The sequence below is a fragment of the Helicoverpa zea genome, chromosome 27 (genome assembly GCF_022581195.2).
Source record: "Helicoverpa zea isolate HzStark_Cry1AcR chromosome 27, ilHelZeax1.1, whole genome shotgun sequence".
Lineage (NCBI taxonomy): Eukaryota > Metazoa > Arthropoda > Insecta > Lepidoptera > Noctuidae > Helicoverpa > Helicoverpa zea.
The window spans coordinates 525494-546350 of NC_061478.1; the positions used below are offsets into that span (position 1 = coordinate 525494).

At 39.4% G+C, this 20857-nt stretch overlaps 1 protein-coding gene across 1 annotated transcript in view; it reads left to right on the top strand.

Annotated features, from left to right (window-relative positions):
- Positions 1–20857, top strand: part of LOC124643245 (cysteine dioxygenase type 1) — a 21772-nt gene continuing 915 nt past the window's right edge. The window contains exons 1-6 of the mRNA XM_047182141.1: positions 1–292; positions 4060–4156; positions 4736–4885; positions 14827–14973; positions 19173–19465; positions 20113–20282. Of these exons, the coding sequence (XP_047038097.1) occupies positions 4065–4156; positions 4736–4885; positions 14827–14973; positions 19173–19465; positions 20113–20282 (852 nt within the window). The 5' untranslated portion in view covers positions 1–292; positions 4060–4064. The remainder of the gene's footprint in view (positions 293–4059; positions 4157–4735; positions 4886–14826; positions 14974–19172; positions 19466–20112; positions 20283–20857) is intronic.

Here is a 20857-nt window from a genome sequence, read left to right on the forward strand (position 1 = left end):
GAACGCACGCACGATATATTGAGTTTAAACATACTTCTATATTGTTTACTTAACTCTTAAAACTATAAACTTTCTTTTGACAGTTTGTTCAAGTATTTTTTATCTTTATTTTAAAAGTAAACCGAGTGTTTTACAATTGATAAGTATTTTTTTTATCTTGTGAAGTGATCAGTCTAAATAAGATTGGATTTTCGTTTCTTTGTCAGTTTTCTGTGTGAATTGAACAGTCTGAATTTGGAAGCTGTTGCGAGTTGCTGGTTTTTTTTCCGTTGGTGAATTTTTGTGAAAAGAGGTTTGTATTTATTTTTAACCGACTTCGAAATAAGGAGGTTTTAATCGACTTCGAAAAGGAAAATTTTTAACTGACTTCGAAAAATGGAAGGTTCTTTAACCGATTTCGCAAAAAAGAGGTTCCCAGTTTGACCGTTTTTCAGCATGTTAGGCTTATTATTTTTTTAAGTTTATCATTACCTATAATTTTTCAATTAATTAATTACTTTTAATGAGGATTTTTTATAAAAGAGTCTGAATCAATGTTTATGATTAGACTACTATTACCTACTGATAAAAAATACATAAAGATTCAAATAATAAGAAAAAAAACATGGCAACCTGTAAAACAGTAAGTACCTACAAATATTTATTTTTGGTCAACTTGGGCTGCGGGCGAAATCGCGGGAAATAGGCATATAAAATTAATCACGCAAATACCTATATCGGGTGTGTCGTTCACAATCACATTAAATCATATCGCATATACTTTATGATATTCTATGGCGAATTGTAAAAAAATAACCTAATCCATTCAGTGGTTTAACCACAGGAGTCATTTTTCGTTTTTATAATTTACAACATCATGTGTAAAGCAGAGATAAAGTTAGGAGTATCGTATGTTTTGATCAGTTGACAGCTGTCAGTTTTCAAGGGAGAATTTCAGTTGTTTGTAATGACTGACTTTTATATGGTGTTCTAATTTTTGCACATTTTTATGCCATTTACTTTGTTTGAAAAAATCTTCTTTTTTTATTTTTACGTATTTTTCTTTTATCTTTGTGTTAATCGACATATATTAACCAGTATATTAACGCATTTAATTTAATGTGATTATGAACGACACATCCGATATATAGGTACTAATATAACAAAGAGGAAATATATTTTTGTTCGTACCCAAATGCTCCCAAACTATTGAACCGATGTGAAAAATTCTTTCACTGTTGGGGCGCTACACTCTCCCCGAGTAACATAGGCTATATTTTATCCCGTTTCGAGCAGTAGTTCCTACGGGACACGGGCAAAACCGCGGGCAACAGGTAGTTTGAAATAAATCACGCACAAATCTGGAATTCTTTATAAAAACTAACCAAGTTAGTTGCGTGGTTACAAACTGGATGCAGAACTGGTTAGTGCAGGTTCGATACCCAGTCGATGTAAAGGTAAAGTTTATAAAATGGTAGTTTATTTACCAACTAGCGACCCGCCCCGGCTTCGCTCGGGATAACAGTATTTCCCCACTATTTAATGTTTATATGTTATTATACATGTAAACCTTCCTTTATTCACTCTATCTATTAAAAAACCGGCCAAATGCGAGTCGGAAGGATTCCGTACCATTATTTATAAAACGGACAAAAAAATCACGTTTGTTGTATGGGAGACCTAAATATTTATTTAATTCTAGTTTTCAGTTAAGTATAGCGGCAAAAAAAATACTTACATCATCTGTGAAAATTTCAGCTCTCTATCTGTCACGGTTCATGATCGGATGATGATGATGGACAGAGGAGCGAAAACGATAGGGTCCCGTTTTACCCTTCGGGTATGGAACCTTATAAACCGCTTGAAAATCGGTTGCGTAGTTTTGAAGACATAGGGATATAGGGACGTATGGACGGAAAAAGCGACCATATATGTTTTAAACTATGTAATTAGTGATGATTTGAGGCTTAATTTCACCGTCAGCATAAACGGCCGTTTTTCTTATAACGACTGTTTTCTTTAAAAATTGCACGTGAAAATTCGTAGTAAAAAGTTGTTTAAAAAAAACCTAACCTAACCAAACCGACTGTCAAAATTGTAATGTACGACAAAATTACTGACCCGATTTAAATGAAATCTGGTATACAGATAGCGTAGAGCCTGAGAAAGGATATAGACGATGAACTATTATAGTACTTAATGATATGATATGTATTGTAAATATCTATGTAAATAAAGTTTAAATTAAAACGGACATCTGTGATGTAGGCTGCTTTTTATCCGGGTGCAGAAGATAGTAAATCATAAGACAACTAGGTATAGATAGGGTCCCATTTTTGGTATAAAACAAGCTAAGTATGATTTCCGCAAAGGAAGTGATTACTTTATGTATAAAGTTGACCTTATTGCCAACATTCCATAGACAAGTTATGTAGCATACCTCTACTAAATGCTAAAGGTTTGTAACTATGTATGCGCAAAACAAAGCAACATCTGGCTGTCATTTGCACATCTTTGGTAGTTAGAAGCCAGGGGCCCGATTCTCCTAATTTTACTTAAGCGCCGTACGATTCACGTTCGACTCGATTCGACTGAGATCCAATCCCGACTCGATTACGATTGAAGCGTGTGTGGCATTCCGCTATTTTTTCTTTGAAATAAACGTTTTTATCCTTTTCTGTCATTCAATAATGAATCGTTTTGTCTGCAAATGATTTACGATTGCAAAATGATTGTACAGCAAACTACCGTATAGACCAAAATCACCAAAATAGCAGACCAATCGCACACCAATCAAATGTCAATCGAATACGATTGGTCTTTTATTAGTAGCAGAATGCCCGATATGGTTAAAACTGCTATTGCGATCATATTGCGATTCGTTTTCTATTCGATTTTGACATTATTAACTTAGGAGAATCGGGCCCCAGGAAGTCTGACACCGGGTATTGAATTGCCTTGATAATTGGGTTCAGGAGGCCAGGGGCCCGATTTTCCTAAGTTAATAATGTCAAAATTGAATAGAAATTTAATCGCAATAGCAGTTTTAACCATATCGGGCATTCTGCTACTAATATAAGACCAATCGTATTCCAACGACATTCGATTGATTTGCGATTGGTCTGCCATTTTGGTGATTTTGGTCTATGCGGTAGTTTGCTCTACAATCATAAATCATTTGCAGATATTATTGAATCACAGAAACTTATATAAACGTTTATATAAAAGAAAAAATAGCGGAATGCCACATACGCTTCAATCGTAATTGAGTCGTGATTGGATCTCAGTCGAATGTGAATCGTATGTTGCTTAAGTAAAATTAGGAGAATCGGGTTCCAGATAGGTAGTCGCTCCTTGTGGCACACTGGAACTGAGCTGCTGACTGAAAACCGACCTCAGAATAGTTGAAAAAAGCTTAGGCAGGTGGGCAGTTTCACGTTCTTAATATCAACATTAGTAGGTACTGTACTAGCTTCTGCCCGCGTTTCACCCGTAGCCGGTGACTTGAAAAATTATTTTTTTTTTCGCAATTTCCCTGCTAAAGAAACATACAAATTATTCCTAAGGAAAAATAGTCAATCATTTAATCTATAATATTGATTATGTACAACGACAATCTATAGCTTTTAATCTACACAGATTATTTTATTTACATTCAACAAAGGTATGGCTTCTTGCTCAGTAACAACCGTATTGAAAGAAACTGAAATTACTTTTCAACCAACTTTCAAACTACAGCCTTTTTTTATAGTCTATAAGTTGGTGATTGATACACCCGTGCATCGGAGAGCACGTTAATGTCGGTCCTGCGCCTGATCTCTCTCCGGTGGTGTCGGATTACCATCCCATCGCGCTATGAGAGTGAAGGAATAGTGAGTGCACCTGTATTCAAGCAAATGCTCGTGCACTATAATATGTCCTGCGCAGCTAGCTGATCTCCTTACATGAGAACAGCCGGGACCGACAATCGGTCTGTCCGATATAATATTATTATTAATCGCGACATTTCTGTATAAAAACAACGTTTGTTCAGCTGAAGAACAATGTATTAAAATGTTAAGTTTGTTTTAATTGTTTCAGTGAATATGGACGTGGAAAATGCCAATTGTAAGATCAAGGTATCACAATGTGCTGATATGGAAGTGTTACCCATTGAGAGACCATTGAAAGTTGATGTGTAAGTATCTTCGGAGCCGTTTCCAATATACTATCTATTGGTTATTTATCTTACTGGAGATAGATACAATTTTTACATTACTTGAAAAAATGATAGACATGACATGCTGCATAGATACTTTTTAGCACAAACTCATACATAATAATATATATTATTTATTTTAAAAATTGAGTGTGAAAATTCATAGTAAACAGTGTATTTATATTTAAGAAAACTAATATCACACTATAATTAGGTAAACGTGAAAGTTTGGATACTTTCACGTTGGCCCGGTGGTAGAAACCAAATTGTTTTATAAAAATCGTGAGTTCTATAAAGTTTAAGTCAGTCTGAAAACGGACAAATACCTGATCGTATGTATTTCCATTCATTTTCATAATGATATTTAGCCAAAAACAACTATCGACCGACTAAAAGTTTACAGTGTGCGTATGCTGAACTGACTTAGATGAAACTTAGCAATGATATATAGCTTACCTATACATCAGAATATCTTATTACCAAGCCATGTGCAAAAAGTAATTTCCTGCTAGGAAACAGCTAGTTTCATACTTATATATCTTACAATATTGTTCACAGTGAAATAACCGGCCTAGACATACTGATACAGGAGCTACACAGGATGTTCTCTTGCGACCACGTCAATGTACAGGATGTTCAGAAAGTGATGCTCGGGTACAAATCCAACCCGAAGGATTGGAGCAAATTCGCGAAGTTTGATCGTTTCCGGTGAGTTATAATTCATAAGTTATTTTATAAAGGTCTGTCTGTTTCTCTTCCGCGTCAAATCTACTCCAATTAAATCGAACTGCAAACTTGCAGTCGGCCGATAGTTTGTTTGGGCTCATAAATATTGGTAAATTTTACGATTTTCTTTAAAAAAAAAGCAACCGTCGGGCCATATCCTATCAGCCGACTATTTTGTCTGCAGAGTGCTATTATAAAGATTCTTGAAATCTAACAGGCATACATGTATTGTTGGGGAATTTGTTGCGCCACTTCTTCCCAGCAACACATAAGAATATTTATAAGTTCAAAAAGTACTTACTGCTTTTCAGCACTCTTTGAATATATCTATTTGATTGTGACCCACGCGTTGCTGTATGGAAAAACAGAGCGGTAAAGAACAATGTCAGGTTTCGGCCCACCCAATCAACTTTTAAAACTAAATTCTCACGGACACAAAGTTCTTTACTACAAAAATTTTAATAGAAAATACTAACTTCTTATAAAATATTTAATTGTTATCTAGAACTTTTCAAAAAAAAAAAATCATATTACTTTGTTTATCGAGTTCAGGTTTTTCGTTTTAATAATTTGGAATAATTTGGTTTTGAGAAGTTCAATGCAAAAGTGGAAAACATAGAAAAGCTTCTGACATTAAACTACACAAAAAACTGTAAGAATTTTCACTGTACATGAAATATTTTTATTGAGCCTAAGTTACTATGGACGTCTGACATTGTTCTTCGCTAGTGTGAAAGCGCTATAGTGTATGAAAGACCTAAGTAGGTATTTAAAATCGGATGATAAAAAAATTCCATCGTCAATCTTAACTACGAGAATGTTCGCGTGTGGTATATTATAATGACATTATCTAAGGCTTGTTGATTTTGACAAGGTAATTAGCTAAAAATGTTTCTAAACATGCTAATTTTATATGCCTAATCGTTGGTATACTAAACCTAAACGCGTAAAATTTTATCATTTTCACGTTTGCCATTTGAAAAACAAATGCGCATGCATTGAAATGATTATTTTCAGAATTGTAGAGGTATTTGACGCCAATTATAAATAAGATAAAATATTATTTAAAAAAAAGTCTGACTAAACGTACACAATATTAATCAGCACCTATATAACATCTGTACTTCTATTCTGAATAATAAGGATTTTTTTATTTGTTGTTTGTATCCGAAAGGCTCCGAAATTATTGAAACGAATTGAAAAATTATTTCACTGTTGAGTAGTTACACATTTTTCCCGAGTAACTTAGACGTATATTTTATCTCGGTACAGGCAGTAAGTAGTTTCCACGAAAAACCGCAGTAAATAGCTACGTATGATAAAAACCAGTCATTTCCAGTTTCAATCACCGTCACCCATCCAAATATTGTCCTACGCTACAGCTTAACTTCTCAAGACTATCAGTCTATATGTACTCGTTAACAGTAGTGAATAAACTTTCCATGGTTAAAATAATAAACAAAATCTTCAATTAGTAACAAACAGTTGCTATGTAGATAAGGTTTATCTGCATACAGGTATTTATTATTTATTTATTCTTAAGAAACTCTTTTGATAACTGGAGGGCAATTTTAATAATAGTTTGTTGTTGTTTGTCCTTTTGTCATACTTTTTATTATACCATTGACTCATTTATTTATTTTTAAACATATATTTTACATTTTTAAATATTAAATATAAAAATAAAAAACATTTAAAAATATAAAAAATAGGTTGCCACCGATATCGGGCACAGGGTCCAAGGTACCGGTGGTTAGGGTCCCAGAGACAGAAACCTCCTCACAATACGCGCCGTATCAAGGAGTACTGCCTTCTGAATCAGTCCCTTGATCCAGCCGCCTAATAAGAGCCTCCAGAGGTGTTGGTCGTGGCTCTTGGCTATTAGACCATTGGCCGTAACGACAATTGGCACAATGACAGCCGTGTCGACATTCCATATGGCGACAACCTCGTGCGCTAAGTCAAGATACTTTATTTGTTTCTCTTTCTCAGCTTTCACAAGGTTCTCGTCATGCGGAACGGCGACATCGACTATCATCGCGCGGCGCGCTAATCAATCTATCACCACTATATCAGGCTTATTGGCTGCAATAGTCCTGTCAGTGATGATAGATCGATCCCAGTACAACGTGATATGGTCGTTTTCGAGAACTGGGTCGGGCGCATACTTGTAGTACGGTACCTCAAGATCTACAAGTTTGTATTGCAGAGCAAGCTGCTGGTGGATGATCTTGGCCACTTGGGTATGTCTGTGCAAATATTCACCGTTAGCCAAACGAGAACAACCAGAAATAATATGTCTGATAGACTCACCCGGATGGTGACATGCCCGACATATGTCAACCGTCCCGTCTCTCATGATATATCTCCGGTAGTTATTCGTAAGGATAACTTCGTCCATAATTGCACATACAAACCCTTCGGTTTCTCCAAATAAGTCACCGAAGCATAGCCAAGATACGGACGCTTTGAAGTCTACATCGGGGCCATGAAGAGCCCCGAAGAAGCGTCCGTGTAGCTGTTTGCTCTGCCATACCTCCTTGCGATCATGGGTAGTTAGTACCACAGGTTTGCGCCAGTTCTCATTTGCCAACGATAGCGGGGCGAGTCCTCTGTCCACTGCTACCACATCACGGTGCATACCCACGTCGCTTTTGAAAAAATATTCTCTGAGACTGCACACCTCGCGGTTGTGGAGCGTCTTTGCATTTAAAAAGCCTCGACCTCCACATTTCCGCGGGATGTACAGTCTCATCACCGACGATCGCGGGTGATGCATTCGTTCTGCGCTCAACAGTGTGCGGACTCTCCTATCCAGGGCATCCAATTCAGTTTGAGTCCATTTGAGTATGCCGATGGAGTACATCGGAACTGGCATGACCCAACCATTAAAGGCGCGAACCTTGTTGTCGCCCGATAAGGAACTTTTTAGAACCCTATTCAGGCGGCCAAAGAAACGCTCCCGTAATGATTGTTTCATGACAGCCACATTGAAGCATAACCCCTCCGCCATACCCAGGTATTTATATGTATCGTTTGCGGAGAGTGATTTCAGGTTTATAGAATCTGAGAGTTGTACTTCCTCAGATTCCACAATTCCCAAATTCCATCCTGATGCAACTACTGAAAGTTTCAGTGACCTTCAGTAGCTTCATTATATTTATTTATTATTTATTTTACCTTTTTATTTGTCATTTATTTATTTTCAAACATATAATTTACATTTTTAAATATTAAATATAAAAATAAAAAACATTTAAAAATATAAAAAATAGGTTGCCACCGATATCGGGCACAGGGTCCAAGGTACCGGTGGTTAGGGTCCCAGAGACAGAAACCTCCTCACAATACGTGCCGTATCAAGGAGTACTGCCTTCTGAATCAGTCCCTTGATCCAGCCGCCCAACGAGAGCCTCCTGAGGTGTTCGTCGAGGCTCTTGGCTATTAAACCATTGGCCGTAACGACAATCGGCACAACAACAGCCGTGTCGACACTCCACATGGCGACAACCTCGTGCGCTAAGTCGAGATACTTTATTTGTTTCTCTTTCTCAGCTTTCACAAGGTTCTCGTCATGCGGAACGGCGACATCGACTATCATCGCGCGGCGCGCTAATCGATCTATCACCACAATATCAGGCTTATTGGCTACAATAGTCCTGTCAGTGATGATAGATCGATCCCAGTACAACGTGATATGGTCCTTTTCGAGAACTGGGTCGGGCGCATACTTGTAGTACGGTACCTCAAGGTCTACAAGGTTGTATTGCAGAGCAAGCTGCTGGTGGATAATCTTGGCCACTTGGTTATGTCTGTGCAAATATTCACCATTAGCCAAACGAGAACAACCAGATATAATATGTCTGATAGACTCACCCGGATGGTGACATGCCCGACATATGTCAACCGTCCCGTCTTTCACGATATATCTCCGGTAGTTATTCGTAAGGATAACTTCGTCCATAATTGCACATACAAACCCTTCGGTTTCTCCAAATAAGTCACCGAAGCGTAGCCAAGATACGGACGCATTGAAGTCTACATCGGGGCCATGAAGAGCCCCGAAGAAGCGTCCGTGTAGCTGTTTGCTCTGCCATACCTCCTTGCGATCATGGGTAGTTAGTACCACAGGTCTGCGCCAGTTCTCATGTGCCAACGATAGCGGGGTGAGTCCTTTGTCCACTGCTACCATATCACGATGCATACCCACGTCGCTTTTGAGAAGATATTCTCTGAGACTGCACACCTCACGGTTGTGGAGCGTCTTTGCATTTAAAAAGCCTCGGCCTCCACATTTCCGTGGGATGTACAGTCTCATCACCGACGATCGTGGGTGACTCTCCTATCCAAGGCACCCAATTCAGTTTGAGTCCATTTGAGTATGCCGAAGGAGTACATCAGGACTGGCATGACCCAACCATTATAGGCGCGAACCTTGTTGCCGCCTGATAAGGAACTTTTTAGGACCTTTTTCAGGCGGCCAAAGAAACGCTCCCGTAATGACTGTTTCATGACAGCCACATTGATGCCTAACCCCTCCGCCATACCCAAGTATTTATATGTATCGTTTGCGGAGAGTGATCTCAGGTTTATGGAATCTGAGAGTTGTACTCCCTCAGATTCCACAATTCCCCCTCGCTTTACATGCATGACTGCACATTTGTCCACACCGAACTCCATCGTGATGCAACTACTGAAATTTTCAGTGATCTTCAGTAGCTTCATCAGCTGCAGTTCTGTAGTGGCAAACAGTTTCAGATCATCCATATAAAGCAAATGGGATATAACCTGACCCCCTCTCCGCAAAGGATAACCCAGCCCTGAACCCTCTAGCAATGTGCTCAAAGGGTTCAAGGCCAGGCAAAACCAAAGTGGACTCAAACTGTCACCCTGGAATATTCCCCGCTCGATCTTAATAGGATCGCCGGTCCCTTCAATTTGTCTACATCCTGGATAGTGAAGAACCGTTCTCCATTGCTCCATACATGACGCAAGAAAGGCGCGTAGAGTTGTATTTATTTTATACAACTCCAGTACCCTCCTAAGCCATGTATGGGGGACCGAGTCGTAGGCCTTCTTATAGTCTATCCAACATGTCGACAAATTCTTTCGGGATCGTCGAACCTGTTGGCTGATGACCATATCAGTGAGGAGCAGCTCCTTAGTAGCACGGGACCCCTTCTTACATCCATTTTGAGAAACTGACATAATTGAATATTTTTCAATATGTTGGTTTATTTTTAATCTCAAAATAGATGTAAGAAGTTTATAGACCGTCGGTAAACAAGTGATCGGTCTATAATTTTTGGGTTCCGCGGTACTGCCTGATTTATGGAGCAGATGGGTAACTCCTGTTGTTAGAAACTGTGGGAGCAACCCGGCTTCTAAGGATGACTGAAACTGTGATGCTAAACAGGGGTGTGAACTTTGCAGCCACTTTAACCAGAAATTGTGCAGTCCATCCGGTCCTGGTGATTTCCAGTTTTGCATCGGACGAACTGCTCAGGCTACGTCGGAGGAGGTAATATTGACCTCCTCCATTTCTGGTATTTGTTCACACTCCCGTTCAACATCACGTGTCCAGTCACCCTCCTCGTGAAATACGGGCGTCGACCAGAGGTTGCGCCAAAACATGTTTGTGGCACCATCATCCGGCCGGCTCCCGTCCATCACGTATTGCTCAGGTCGCTCCCAAGTTCTATATACCCATCTTTGATCACTCTGGAACATACGATTCTGGGTGTAACGTTCTACCCGTCGTTTATACCTTCGAATACGGCTAGCCCATGCACAGACTTTTTGCTTCAGGAAGTCGATGCGCTCCGCGATACGCGGCATATATTCATGAGGACTGAGTCCAGTCCCCATGAATGCACGCCTCACAAAGCGCATCACCCGTGGTCGGGTATTACCCTCCCTGAAGCAATATAGTTTGCCGATGAGTACTCTGGCCCCCTCGATACGACGCTCAATCCTGCACTGCCAAGCTGGTACCGCTGATTTTGGTCGTGTAGCTCTGTTACTGTCATTAGCTACACGACATGCAGCAACAGCCGCGCAATACATAATTGAGTGTGTATCAAGGAGGTCTTCGCTGTTTTAAAAATATTTTTCCAACAGCGAATCCAGAGCACACACCAACGCCCTATTCTGTCTATGCATAGGCAAGCGAGGTAGTCGCGGTCGGTTTTCGACGGGTGAGTACCTAAACTCCTGGATCGCATCCTCCAGAGCACACCTCACACGTTCGTTGCACTGAGTACTTACCGTTACAACCCTATTGTCCTCATCCCGTTCAACGAGATTGGACCGCGGCGTGACTCCGCCTGAAGGTGGCGGTGGTACCGCGGCCTGTGACGAGGTGGTGACCATAGGGCTGCTCAGCATCTCTAAGCGCAGCCTATCAAGTGCGGCGTCGTCCAGTCTGTGATTGCGCTGGATAACCCGCACCTGATCCGACAGTCGTTGGGCCGATACGTTGACGGCTGGCTCAAGCACCTGGAACAGAGACAGCATCCTATCACGGTACGCAGTGAGGTTAGTTCCTCCCTCTGTGGACCCGTAGTATGCGCGCATGACGTTCTCATTCATTTTCTGAGTCCATCTCATGCGCTGCACACAACCACCGGTAGCGGGGACCCTGCTAGGGACCTGATGGTCCCCCGATCCCAAGCCCGTCGGTGGCCGGCGTCTCCCCTGCCGATGTACAGGTGGTGGCGACGTCGGCGGAGAGAAGTACTCGTCGCTCGAGCTCGACGCAGCTGCAGCCGCCGGTATCACTGGTGGTCCGGGGTCCGGCGGCGGCGAGGCGGAGCTGAGCGACGATCCCGGAGGTGGTAGTCGTGCGCGTAGGCGGGCCGCTCTCGTCAACATTATTCGTTTTCTCTCACATAGCCGATGCACATTGCTGATTTTTTTAAGTGTTTCTTGTCGTCTTTCTCGTATCTCATTTTAGTCGTGTTACTATTTTGCTTTTTTTTTGGGTATTGGGTATTGGCGTGCAATACATTATGTATAAAATATACAAGCTGTTGATTTGCATCCGTGCCATAGTCAAGGACGTAAATATGCTAATGATTCTCGACCCAAATCAACGAAAAAATGGGTAGGTAATTTTTTCATGTTTTTTTCTTATTTACGTATATCCGTCAGTGTAACCCAGCCGTACTTTAATTCGGCGCGTGTGTTACTAGCCTTACTACCGCGCTGCGCACTCACACAAACGCAAACGATACATGCACAAAGCATACGCAACGATCGTTCAATAAAAATCGTAGATCATCCAGCCTACCCAAATTCACCCAATCACAGTGCGAGTACTCCCACACACTCGCCTCGCCGCTCCCCGCGTGCCCTTGAAGCCGGAACAAACAAGCGCCGACGGCAAGCAGTGTGTTTGATGTCGCCGCCGCTGCTGCGTACGTGCGCTTTGAATTCCGCGACGTGTAGGTACAAAGTGCGAGATGACGGAAAACTACACGAACACGAGTTGGTGGCGATGGTCCGCCTGTATGCCATCAGTGACAACAGTGTACTAACAGCCATCCATCCTCCGAGCCTTTTCCCAATCATGTTGGGGTCGGCTTCCAGTCTAACCGGATTCAGCTGAGTACCAGTGCTTTACAAGAAGCGACTGCCTATCTGACCTCCTCAACCCAGTTACCCGGGCAACCCGATACCCCTTGGTTAGACTGGTGTCAGACTTACTGGCTTCTGACTACCCGTTACGACTGCCAAGGATGTGCAATGACAGCCATACATACCTATGTTCCGGGAAATGTTTACCGACCGGGAACCCTCATCACGGAGGGTCATGCTGGTCATGTGACAGACTTATGTGCTAGGACCGTTAACTTAGTGCTTTCGACACATTAAAAACGAATGTGATAGTGTTATGTTAGCTGAAGGACAACCAGCTACTTCGTCGTGCTCGATTGTGCCAAGAGTGTGAAGGTGACAGCTTTGAACAGTACCTCCGGGTAACTAAACTAGGTAATTTATTTATTTGTACATTTTGTAAATACGTAGTCAGCTTAATCAATTTTATTAGTGTAAATAAGTTGATTTCTTAACCACGCCAATAATACCTACCTACGAGCCGAAAGAATCACCTCGTGCCTACACTTAACTAACCCATCATTCACCAATTTAATCGAAAAGTAAAAACAAAATTACTACGAAATCTTTACGCTGAATGTTAAAGCAAACCGAAAATGTTATCAATCAGCTGTTAACAGGTCAGTGAACTTTCCTTTAGCGCACTAGTATTACGTCATTAATAAGATTTCCGTGTTCCAAGGTCCTAAGACCGTTAAGAAGGAAGCAAAATTTCTAATTATCAACCAATTTAATTCAAAAATAAAAACTAAATCACTGCGAAAACTTTATGCTGAAAGATAAAGCAAAACGAACATTTTATCAATCAGCTGTTAACATGTTAGTGAACTTTCTTTCGCGCACTAGTATTGCTTATTACTGTAGTTAATAAGATATCTGTGTTAAATTTATGCTCAAAAATTAGTAAGTAAAGTAAAACGAAGTTAATGACAATAATGAAGGTGATTTTCGAAACTTTAGGTAAAATGATTGCTATCGCGTATCACTCGGTCTCGCTCGCTCGCGCGCTCGCGCTGTCATGTCGTAGACTCGTAGATAAGACACTCACACATCGACAATCACGCACACACGTAGACATTAGTTTTCTCTGTCTACGCACACATAGCTGCCATCACGCACACACTGTGGCCGCGGGGGAATTCTGTTATGATTTGTGTTTAACCGTGGGCTAAATTCTGAAATACCATGAAATTACAACATCAAAAAAAGCAGCGCATATTAGCTTTTTCCCACCTACCGTAATTCAAATCGATTATTTACGTATTTAATTTTAACCTCCTTGACTATGGCACGGATGCAAATCAACAGCTTGTATATGTAAATTATTAATTTTTATTAAAAAGATTTGGAGAGCAAAAAAATGTGATAGTGACGTTGACGTTGCGTTTAAATCTACGTTTTATTTATTATACCTATTATTACTAGCTGCCGCCTGCGTAGAGTTCGGTTTTTTCGGATTACCAAGAGAACTCTTCAAAAGTCCGGGATAAAAACTAACCTATGTTCTTTCTCAAGGTCAACTCTATCTCTGTACCAAATTTTATTAAAATCAGTTCAGTGGTTTAAACGTGACAGCGTAACAGACAGACAGACAGAGTTACTTTCACATTTATAATATTAGTAGGGTTTATAATATTAGTAGGGATGTAATCCAGGGTGTATTTTCCTCACAGAGAAAGAAAAACGGTTTTTCAAAACGGTGAATACAGTTTCGGAGCCTTTGGATACAAGAAACAAATAAAATGTTTTCTCTTTAGAATAGAACTATAGAACTTCTTGAATGAATATATAGTTATCTACACTTTTTACTTATGGGCTGATTCAATGAAACCGGTAGAACTACGAACATTATCAGCAAAAAACAAGGAATTACAATTTTACATAAATATGCAAACTAATTTCTTCAAGACATGGTTAGAATTGCGAGCAGTCAACTGCCTTGTTGGTCTAGTTGTCGCAAGCGCGGCTGCTGTGCATGAGATCTCGGGTTCGATACCCGGGTCGAAATTGCTTTGTGGGCTTTAGAAACTTTCACAACCAGCCAGAGCCTGAAAGTTGGTGATTGATACACCCGTGCATCGGAGAGCACGTTAATGTCCTGCTTGTGATCTCTCTCCGGTGGTGTCGGATTGCCGTCCCATCGCGCTATGAGAGTGAAGGAATAGTGAGTGCGCTTTTGTGTCTGCGCAAATGCTCGGCGTCCTGCGCAGCTGGCTGATCTCTTTACACAAGAACAGCCGTCGTTTCCCATAATCCACTAGGAGGACATCGTCATTGTACTAAAACTGCTATTTCCCCTATTTCAGATACACACGTAACCTGGTAGACGCTGGCAACGGTGCCTTCAACATCATGATCCTCTGCTGGGGAGCTGGTCATGCCTCCGCTATCCATGACCATGCTGACTCACACTGCTTTATGAAACTCTTGAGTGGCAGTCTTGAGGAAGTCAGGTAAATACAGCATAATATTACGTAGGTCTTTATTAACTTAAAGGCGTCTAATTTCGAGAAAGTCGACCCGCATTCAGCGCACGTGGTGATTAACGCTCAATCGTTCTCTGTGTGAGAGGAGGCCGCAGCCCAACAGTGGGACAGTAAAAAGGCTGATGAGGACGATGAAAGCACAAAAATGTCCCAATAGAGGTTTTTAAACTTTCGCGAGTTTTACACATACGTAGGTTATTGTCAACTTTTACGTCTGATGGCGAGAAGCGCTCTTTTAAATAACATAACTCTTTCAAAAACTCTCAAAAGACTAACGAGTCATTCGAAATATGTCGTATGCGTAAACGCAAAAAACGAGCAAATAGACTAGCGTCTGACGAAAACCCATCCATATTCCTTTTGGAGCGTTGCATTCCGGGACTACATTAAACTATTCGAACATTCAATAACAGGCTTTTTAACTTCACTGTTAAATGGGTAAATACCCCCGAGCTTTTGTTATTATTATTTAAAACAAGAAACACGTCAATACGAGATAAGTCTGGAAGTTTCTGACAAAACATGTCACACCGTCAGACCCTCCGATAAGCAGATGACGAAATAAATAATATATTGTGTACTTTACACTGCCTTAGCAATAATATTTGTAAATACTAAATATACACTGTAAAGTTACTGTCAAAACAGTTTAATCTTTGCAAATAAGGTGAATTAACTGACATTAGTTTTTGTCAAAATAAAGGATTCTTGAATATTTGCGCGATACTAGTCATAGGAAAAGTTAAAAGTTGGTTTAATTGAGTAGTCTGTTTTTGATAACAATCTGAGTTTTGGTTCAAAGTCAAATGCCTTTATTAAATTTTAATTTTCTTAGCCCGAACTGTCCCACTGCTGGGCAAAGGCCTCGATCCTCTCGATCCTTTGATTGTTCCCAACAATCAGGGTTGTTTATTGAAATTAGGCTTATTTAAATAAGCACTTTTTGACGTCAATTAAATTGGACAGCACCCCAAAAACCGCTTTCTAATGTTATGGTTGGGAAGCGGTGATTTACCAATTTCCCAGCAGCACTGCTGACTTTTGAAGCTTAATAGTTTGAGAGAGGTACATACATAAGGCAACGAGAGAACCATGTCACATTTTAAAATAATTAAAAAAAAATATAAGGCCCGGGAAAATAAATAAATAAATAATGAATAAATAATGCCGGGACACCTTTTCACACACGGTTGGATAGCCCCATGGTAAGTTATTAATTAACTTGTGTTATGGGTGCTAACACAACTGATAAACTACATATAGCTACATATATACATATTTATAAATACATATTGTAACACCCAGACCACGGCCAACAAGCATGCTCATCACACAAATGTCGACCGAACCGGGAATCGAACCCGGGACCTCAGATTCGGCAGTCCGGCTTGTTGACCATTGCGCCATAGAGGTCGTAAAAAAATTGAGAGCATATCTAGCCTGTTCAAATTTTAACCTACCGAATCCAAAACTTTTGAACCAATCTGAAAAATTCTTTCACTGTTGGGGCGCTACACTCTTCCCGAGTAACATAGGCTATATTTTATCCCGGTACAGGCAATAGATCCCAAGTGAAACCGCTTGTTTATTTTAAAGCTCTTCATAGATAAGACTGGTATTTAACTTTTAGGTAGTAACATGCAATATCTGATGCAACTGAGTCAGGATTTAAGTTTAGATAAGGAACGAGTTCAAAATAATATAAATTATATGCTTGACAAAACAGATAAACATTGTATACTAGGTGTTTCTTGCGGTTTCTTCTCCGACTAATAAAAAGTTCAGCATTTGGTTCAGCGCCCTATTAATTTTTATAAAAGACTTTCGTAAAAAAAAATATTTACAAAAATATTTTAAATACAGGTACAGGATACAAAGATATTTTAGGTACAGGGACTACTCCACGCTCCCGGATAAAAGTGACATTATTTTAGCCGTCTTCGACAAATGGGGTACCTAAATCTGTTCTTTTTTTTAAATCGGTCCAGTAGTTCCTGGGGTTAGCACGTTCAGACAAAACGGAGCAGAAACGTCATGAGCTATATAAAAATAGATTACAAAATCGCACCATGTTGATTGACGTAAATTCTTATAAAATCTAATAATATAATAAAAGCAAAGCGTCACTATTTTATTGACGTAATCAACTTTTATTAAGGCGCGTTCCCGTGCAAAACGAAGCGGCAGTCGTTTTTTGTGCAGTTTTTCAGAGTCAACTTCTCTTTATCCAATAGCAATACCTTCTAATAAAAAATACATTAAATTTCTACATAATCTTGACTCCAAAATGGTAGTTTTCTTTTTTATTCTAAGTATCGTAATTAGAGGGTCACAACGAAACCACAGAAATTAGAAATAATCACTAATAAGATGCATCTCTTCGTAAAGTAACTATTATTTTTATTTGCTACCTAAACTAATAGATAGGTAATTTAATAACGAACATTATGGTAATTTTATTTTTTTCAAAACACGAACATTTTATTTTATAAAAATTTTAAACCAAAATATGGGCGATCTCGCTACGGATTTCTTGCGCCGAGTTTGTATAGCGCAGAGGCTCAAGGTCATTTGCTCGGGGTACCGTCTTAATAAACTTTCTTATCAAAGCGTCAAATCACAATATTGAATAAGATAACAAAAACATGCCAGTGACCTGACCTCAAAATATGAAAGACTGAAATACTTTTGTTCAGTAATCATCAAAGATAAACAAGATAAGCATTGCTCACGCCTCTTTTCTCAAAAAAATTGCAAGTATATAGACATATTTATTATATTTTACCTAAATTTTTTATGGTAAATTATTTGATAATAAAACACCATCAATGTTGAAGTCTATAAATACTCGTAAGAGCGTACATTACCAGACTTTCTCGGTTTTACCTTACGCGACCAGTACGCGGCAGCCCGTTTACACTACAGGATTTTCGGCTCTTAACAGTCTTAAAACAGTGTCTAATGCACACTGCAAACTTTTAGTCAGCCGATAGTTTGCTTAGGCATATAAATCACTATGAACATGAATGGTTGTATCAGGTCAGCCGGTATCAGACCGACTGAAATATTTGATTGAAATCAAGACTTTCTTTAGAAAAAAAGATTTTGTTGACGTAATTTGATTAAACATGGAGAATTCTTTCACTTGAAACGTTATCCCTGGGGCTCGGTTCTCCTAATTTTACTTTTCCGTCATTCAATAATGAATTTGCAGGCAAAATGATTTACGATTGCAATATGATTATAGAGAAAACTACCGTATAGACCAAAATCACCAAAATAGCAGACCAATAGAATGTCGTTGGAATAAGATTGGTCTTATATTAGTAGCAGAATGCCCGATATGGTTAAAACTGCTATTGCGATCATATTGCGATTCGATTTCTATTCAATTTTGACATTATTAACTTAGGAGAATCGGGCCCCTGTTCAAGAACCTACCAGAACCGAACAGTATAAGAAAACATACATTTAATAAACAACACAAGTTAAGGTCAGTTACATACGAGCCAGTTATCAGCCCTTATTGTTGACAACGGACGCTTTTAACTCAAACAGATAAAGTTCAGATGCAGTATTAACTGGCTCCTGTTGACAATAACTTTATCGGTATTCATAAGTCAGTTAGAAAGTAGTTAAAGTGACCTCAAGGAATTAATTTTGGTAGTTTCTAACCGATTTTTGGATAAGAGTCATATTCTAGTCGGATCTGGCTGGCCTTTTCTCAGCTATGTCAGACTTATCGGGAGCAGCTCTGTACCAGTGTTTTACATAGAGCGACTGTCTTCCTAACCTCCTCAACCCAGTTACCCGGGGCAATCCGATATTGCTCTGTAAGACTGGTTGTCAGACTTTGTGTACCCGTAACGACTGCCAAAGATTTATTCATAGTTGTAATTAAAACGGTACAATACCAATTACAGTGTAAATATTTGTATAAGATGTTCAAATGACAGCCGGGACCCACCAAATGCCTTCCGAAACATGGAGGACTCTTCGTGCCCAAATGGCCATCCATCCACTAAATTGCTTTTGATTTTCTCAACCTTTACATGCGATGCAATGTTCTTTCAAAAACATATAACGTGAAGCATGTTCATAGCTACCGAAAACAAGTTCAAACCAATTACCCAAGTACTAAAACAGAAATAATTACCAATTTCCAGATACGAGTGGCCTGAAAACGTGCAACCGGAAGTGGTCAAGGTTTTAAACAACAACAAATCGCGAAGGAAATGCTGCTCAGAAAGCCAAGACCTGCCGGACAGCGTATCCGAACTCACCATAGACAACCCGGATGACAGCTGTCAAACTGAAAGTTGTCAATGTGACAGGTGTCAGAAACGTGACAGTGACAGGTGTCAAAATGGGCGGGAATATGAAGAGGGATACGATGTGAGGGATATGAAAGTTAGGGGGAGGACACGAATGGAGGTTAACGATGTATGTTATATAAATGGTGAGTATATAGAGTGAACATATCTTTTGTAAATTAAAAAAACACGTTCATTGGTTTAAGGAATGGAATCTAATTCGATATTACAAGAGTCGCACAAAACTTCGACGAAAGATTTTTCACGACTGTAAGACTATTTATGTAATGATTTAAGAGCTGCAGAGCTGTTATTTGCTATTCTACTATTAGTAGGTGTTAATGGAACTAACTTGTGATCATCGATTTTTGATGTATGATAGGCTTGCGACAAATACCTTATTTGGTGTAATAATAAATTCAAAATTATACACGGTGCTTTTCCAAACCATTTTTTACTGACTTCCAAAAAAGACTGAGTGCTACTTATATTAAAATCGTATTTGTATTTTTTACGAATTCTATATCAATTGCCAATCTATCCTTTTCTATATACCTAGATAGTTATGGAGTTAACTTATCTAATTTTTCTTCTCTTTTACCAGCTATAAATCAAAATCAAAAGTAATTTATTCAAAGTAGGCTGAATATCAGCACTTTTTGAAGGTCAAATTTACAAAAGATAGCCCAAAAAACGCCCGCCATTCACACTACAAAGTTTTGAAAGGGGGTGTTTTGACTATCTTGTTTATATTCTTTCCACCAACTTATAACCATTTTTCTTCTATCCCCAGATGCCCTAGGCCTCCACCGAGTAGAGAACCCGTCTCACGTAGACGGGGCAGTCTCCCTACATCTCTACTGCCCACCGTTTGACAGCTGTCGTGTGTTTGACGCAAGGACAGGCAAACCCACGGAGGTGAAAGTTACCTTCTGGTCTATGTATGGCAAGAAGATTAAGAGGGTATGTACCTTTATTTGTTTTAATAGACTTAAAAAAAATATTAAAATAAAACCGACTTCAGGAAGTAATATAGATCTAGTTACCGGCACGGATAATGAGCTCTCGGCGGAAGAATGGGGATCACTTTGCGCACCGTACACTTAAGGCAATAAACCAATAAATCGCTTCTGCGCAGGTGAAGGTCAGGGCTCAATATCCTTGCCGATGATTATACCTTAAAACTTTTCGTCAGTCATCACATGCAGGTCAAATTGAGAATCTCATTATTCAACTTCATTCAAAATTGGTTCTTAGTTTGGTCTGTCTGTATGTGCGCGATTGTTGGATTTGATGCGGTTTTCAGCATAAGAAGTATTTGTTAGACTCTAGGTACCTATATTATGTATATTATGTGAAGTCGGTTATATTTTTTCATAAAAAGAGATTTTTAATTATTTTGCTTAATGGAGTTATTAGTTTTTTTTCTGTGTATTTGATGAAAAAGGCTAGCTACGGGCTAATTTATGTGTAAAACATTTTGAAGTCACTCTAGGTAGGAACAGTGACGGAAAAAAATATAGAAAATTAACTTTTGC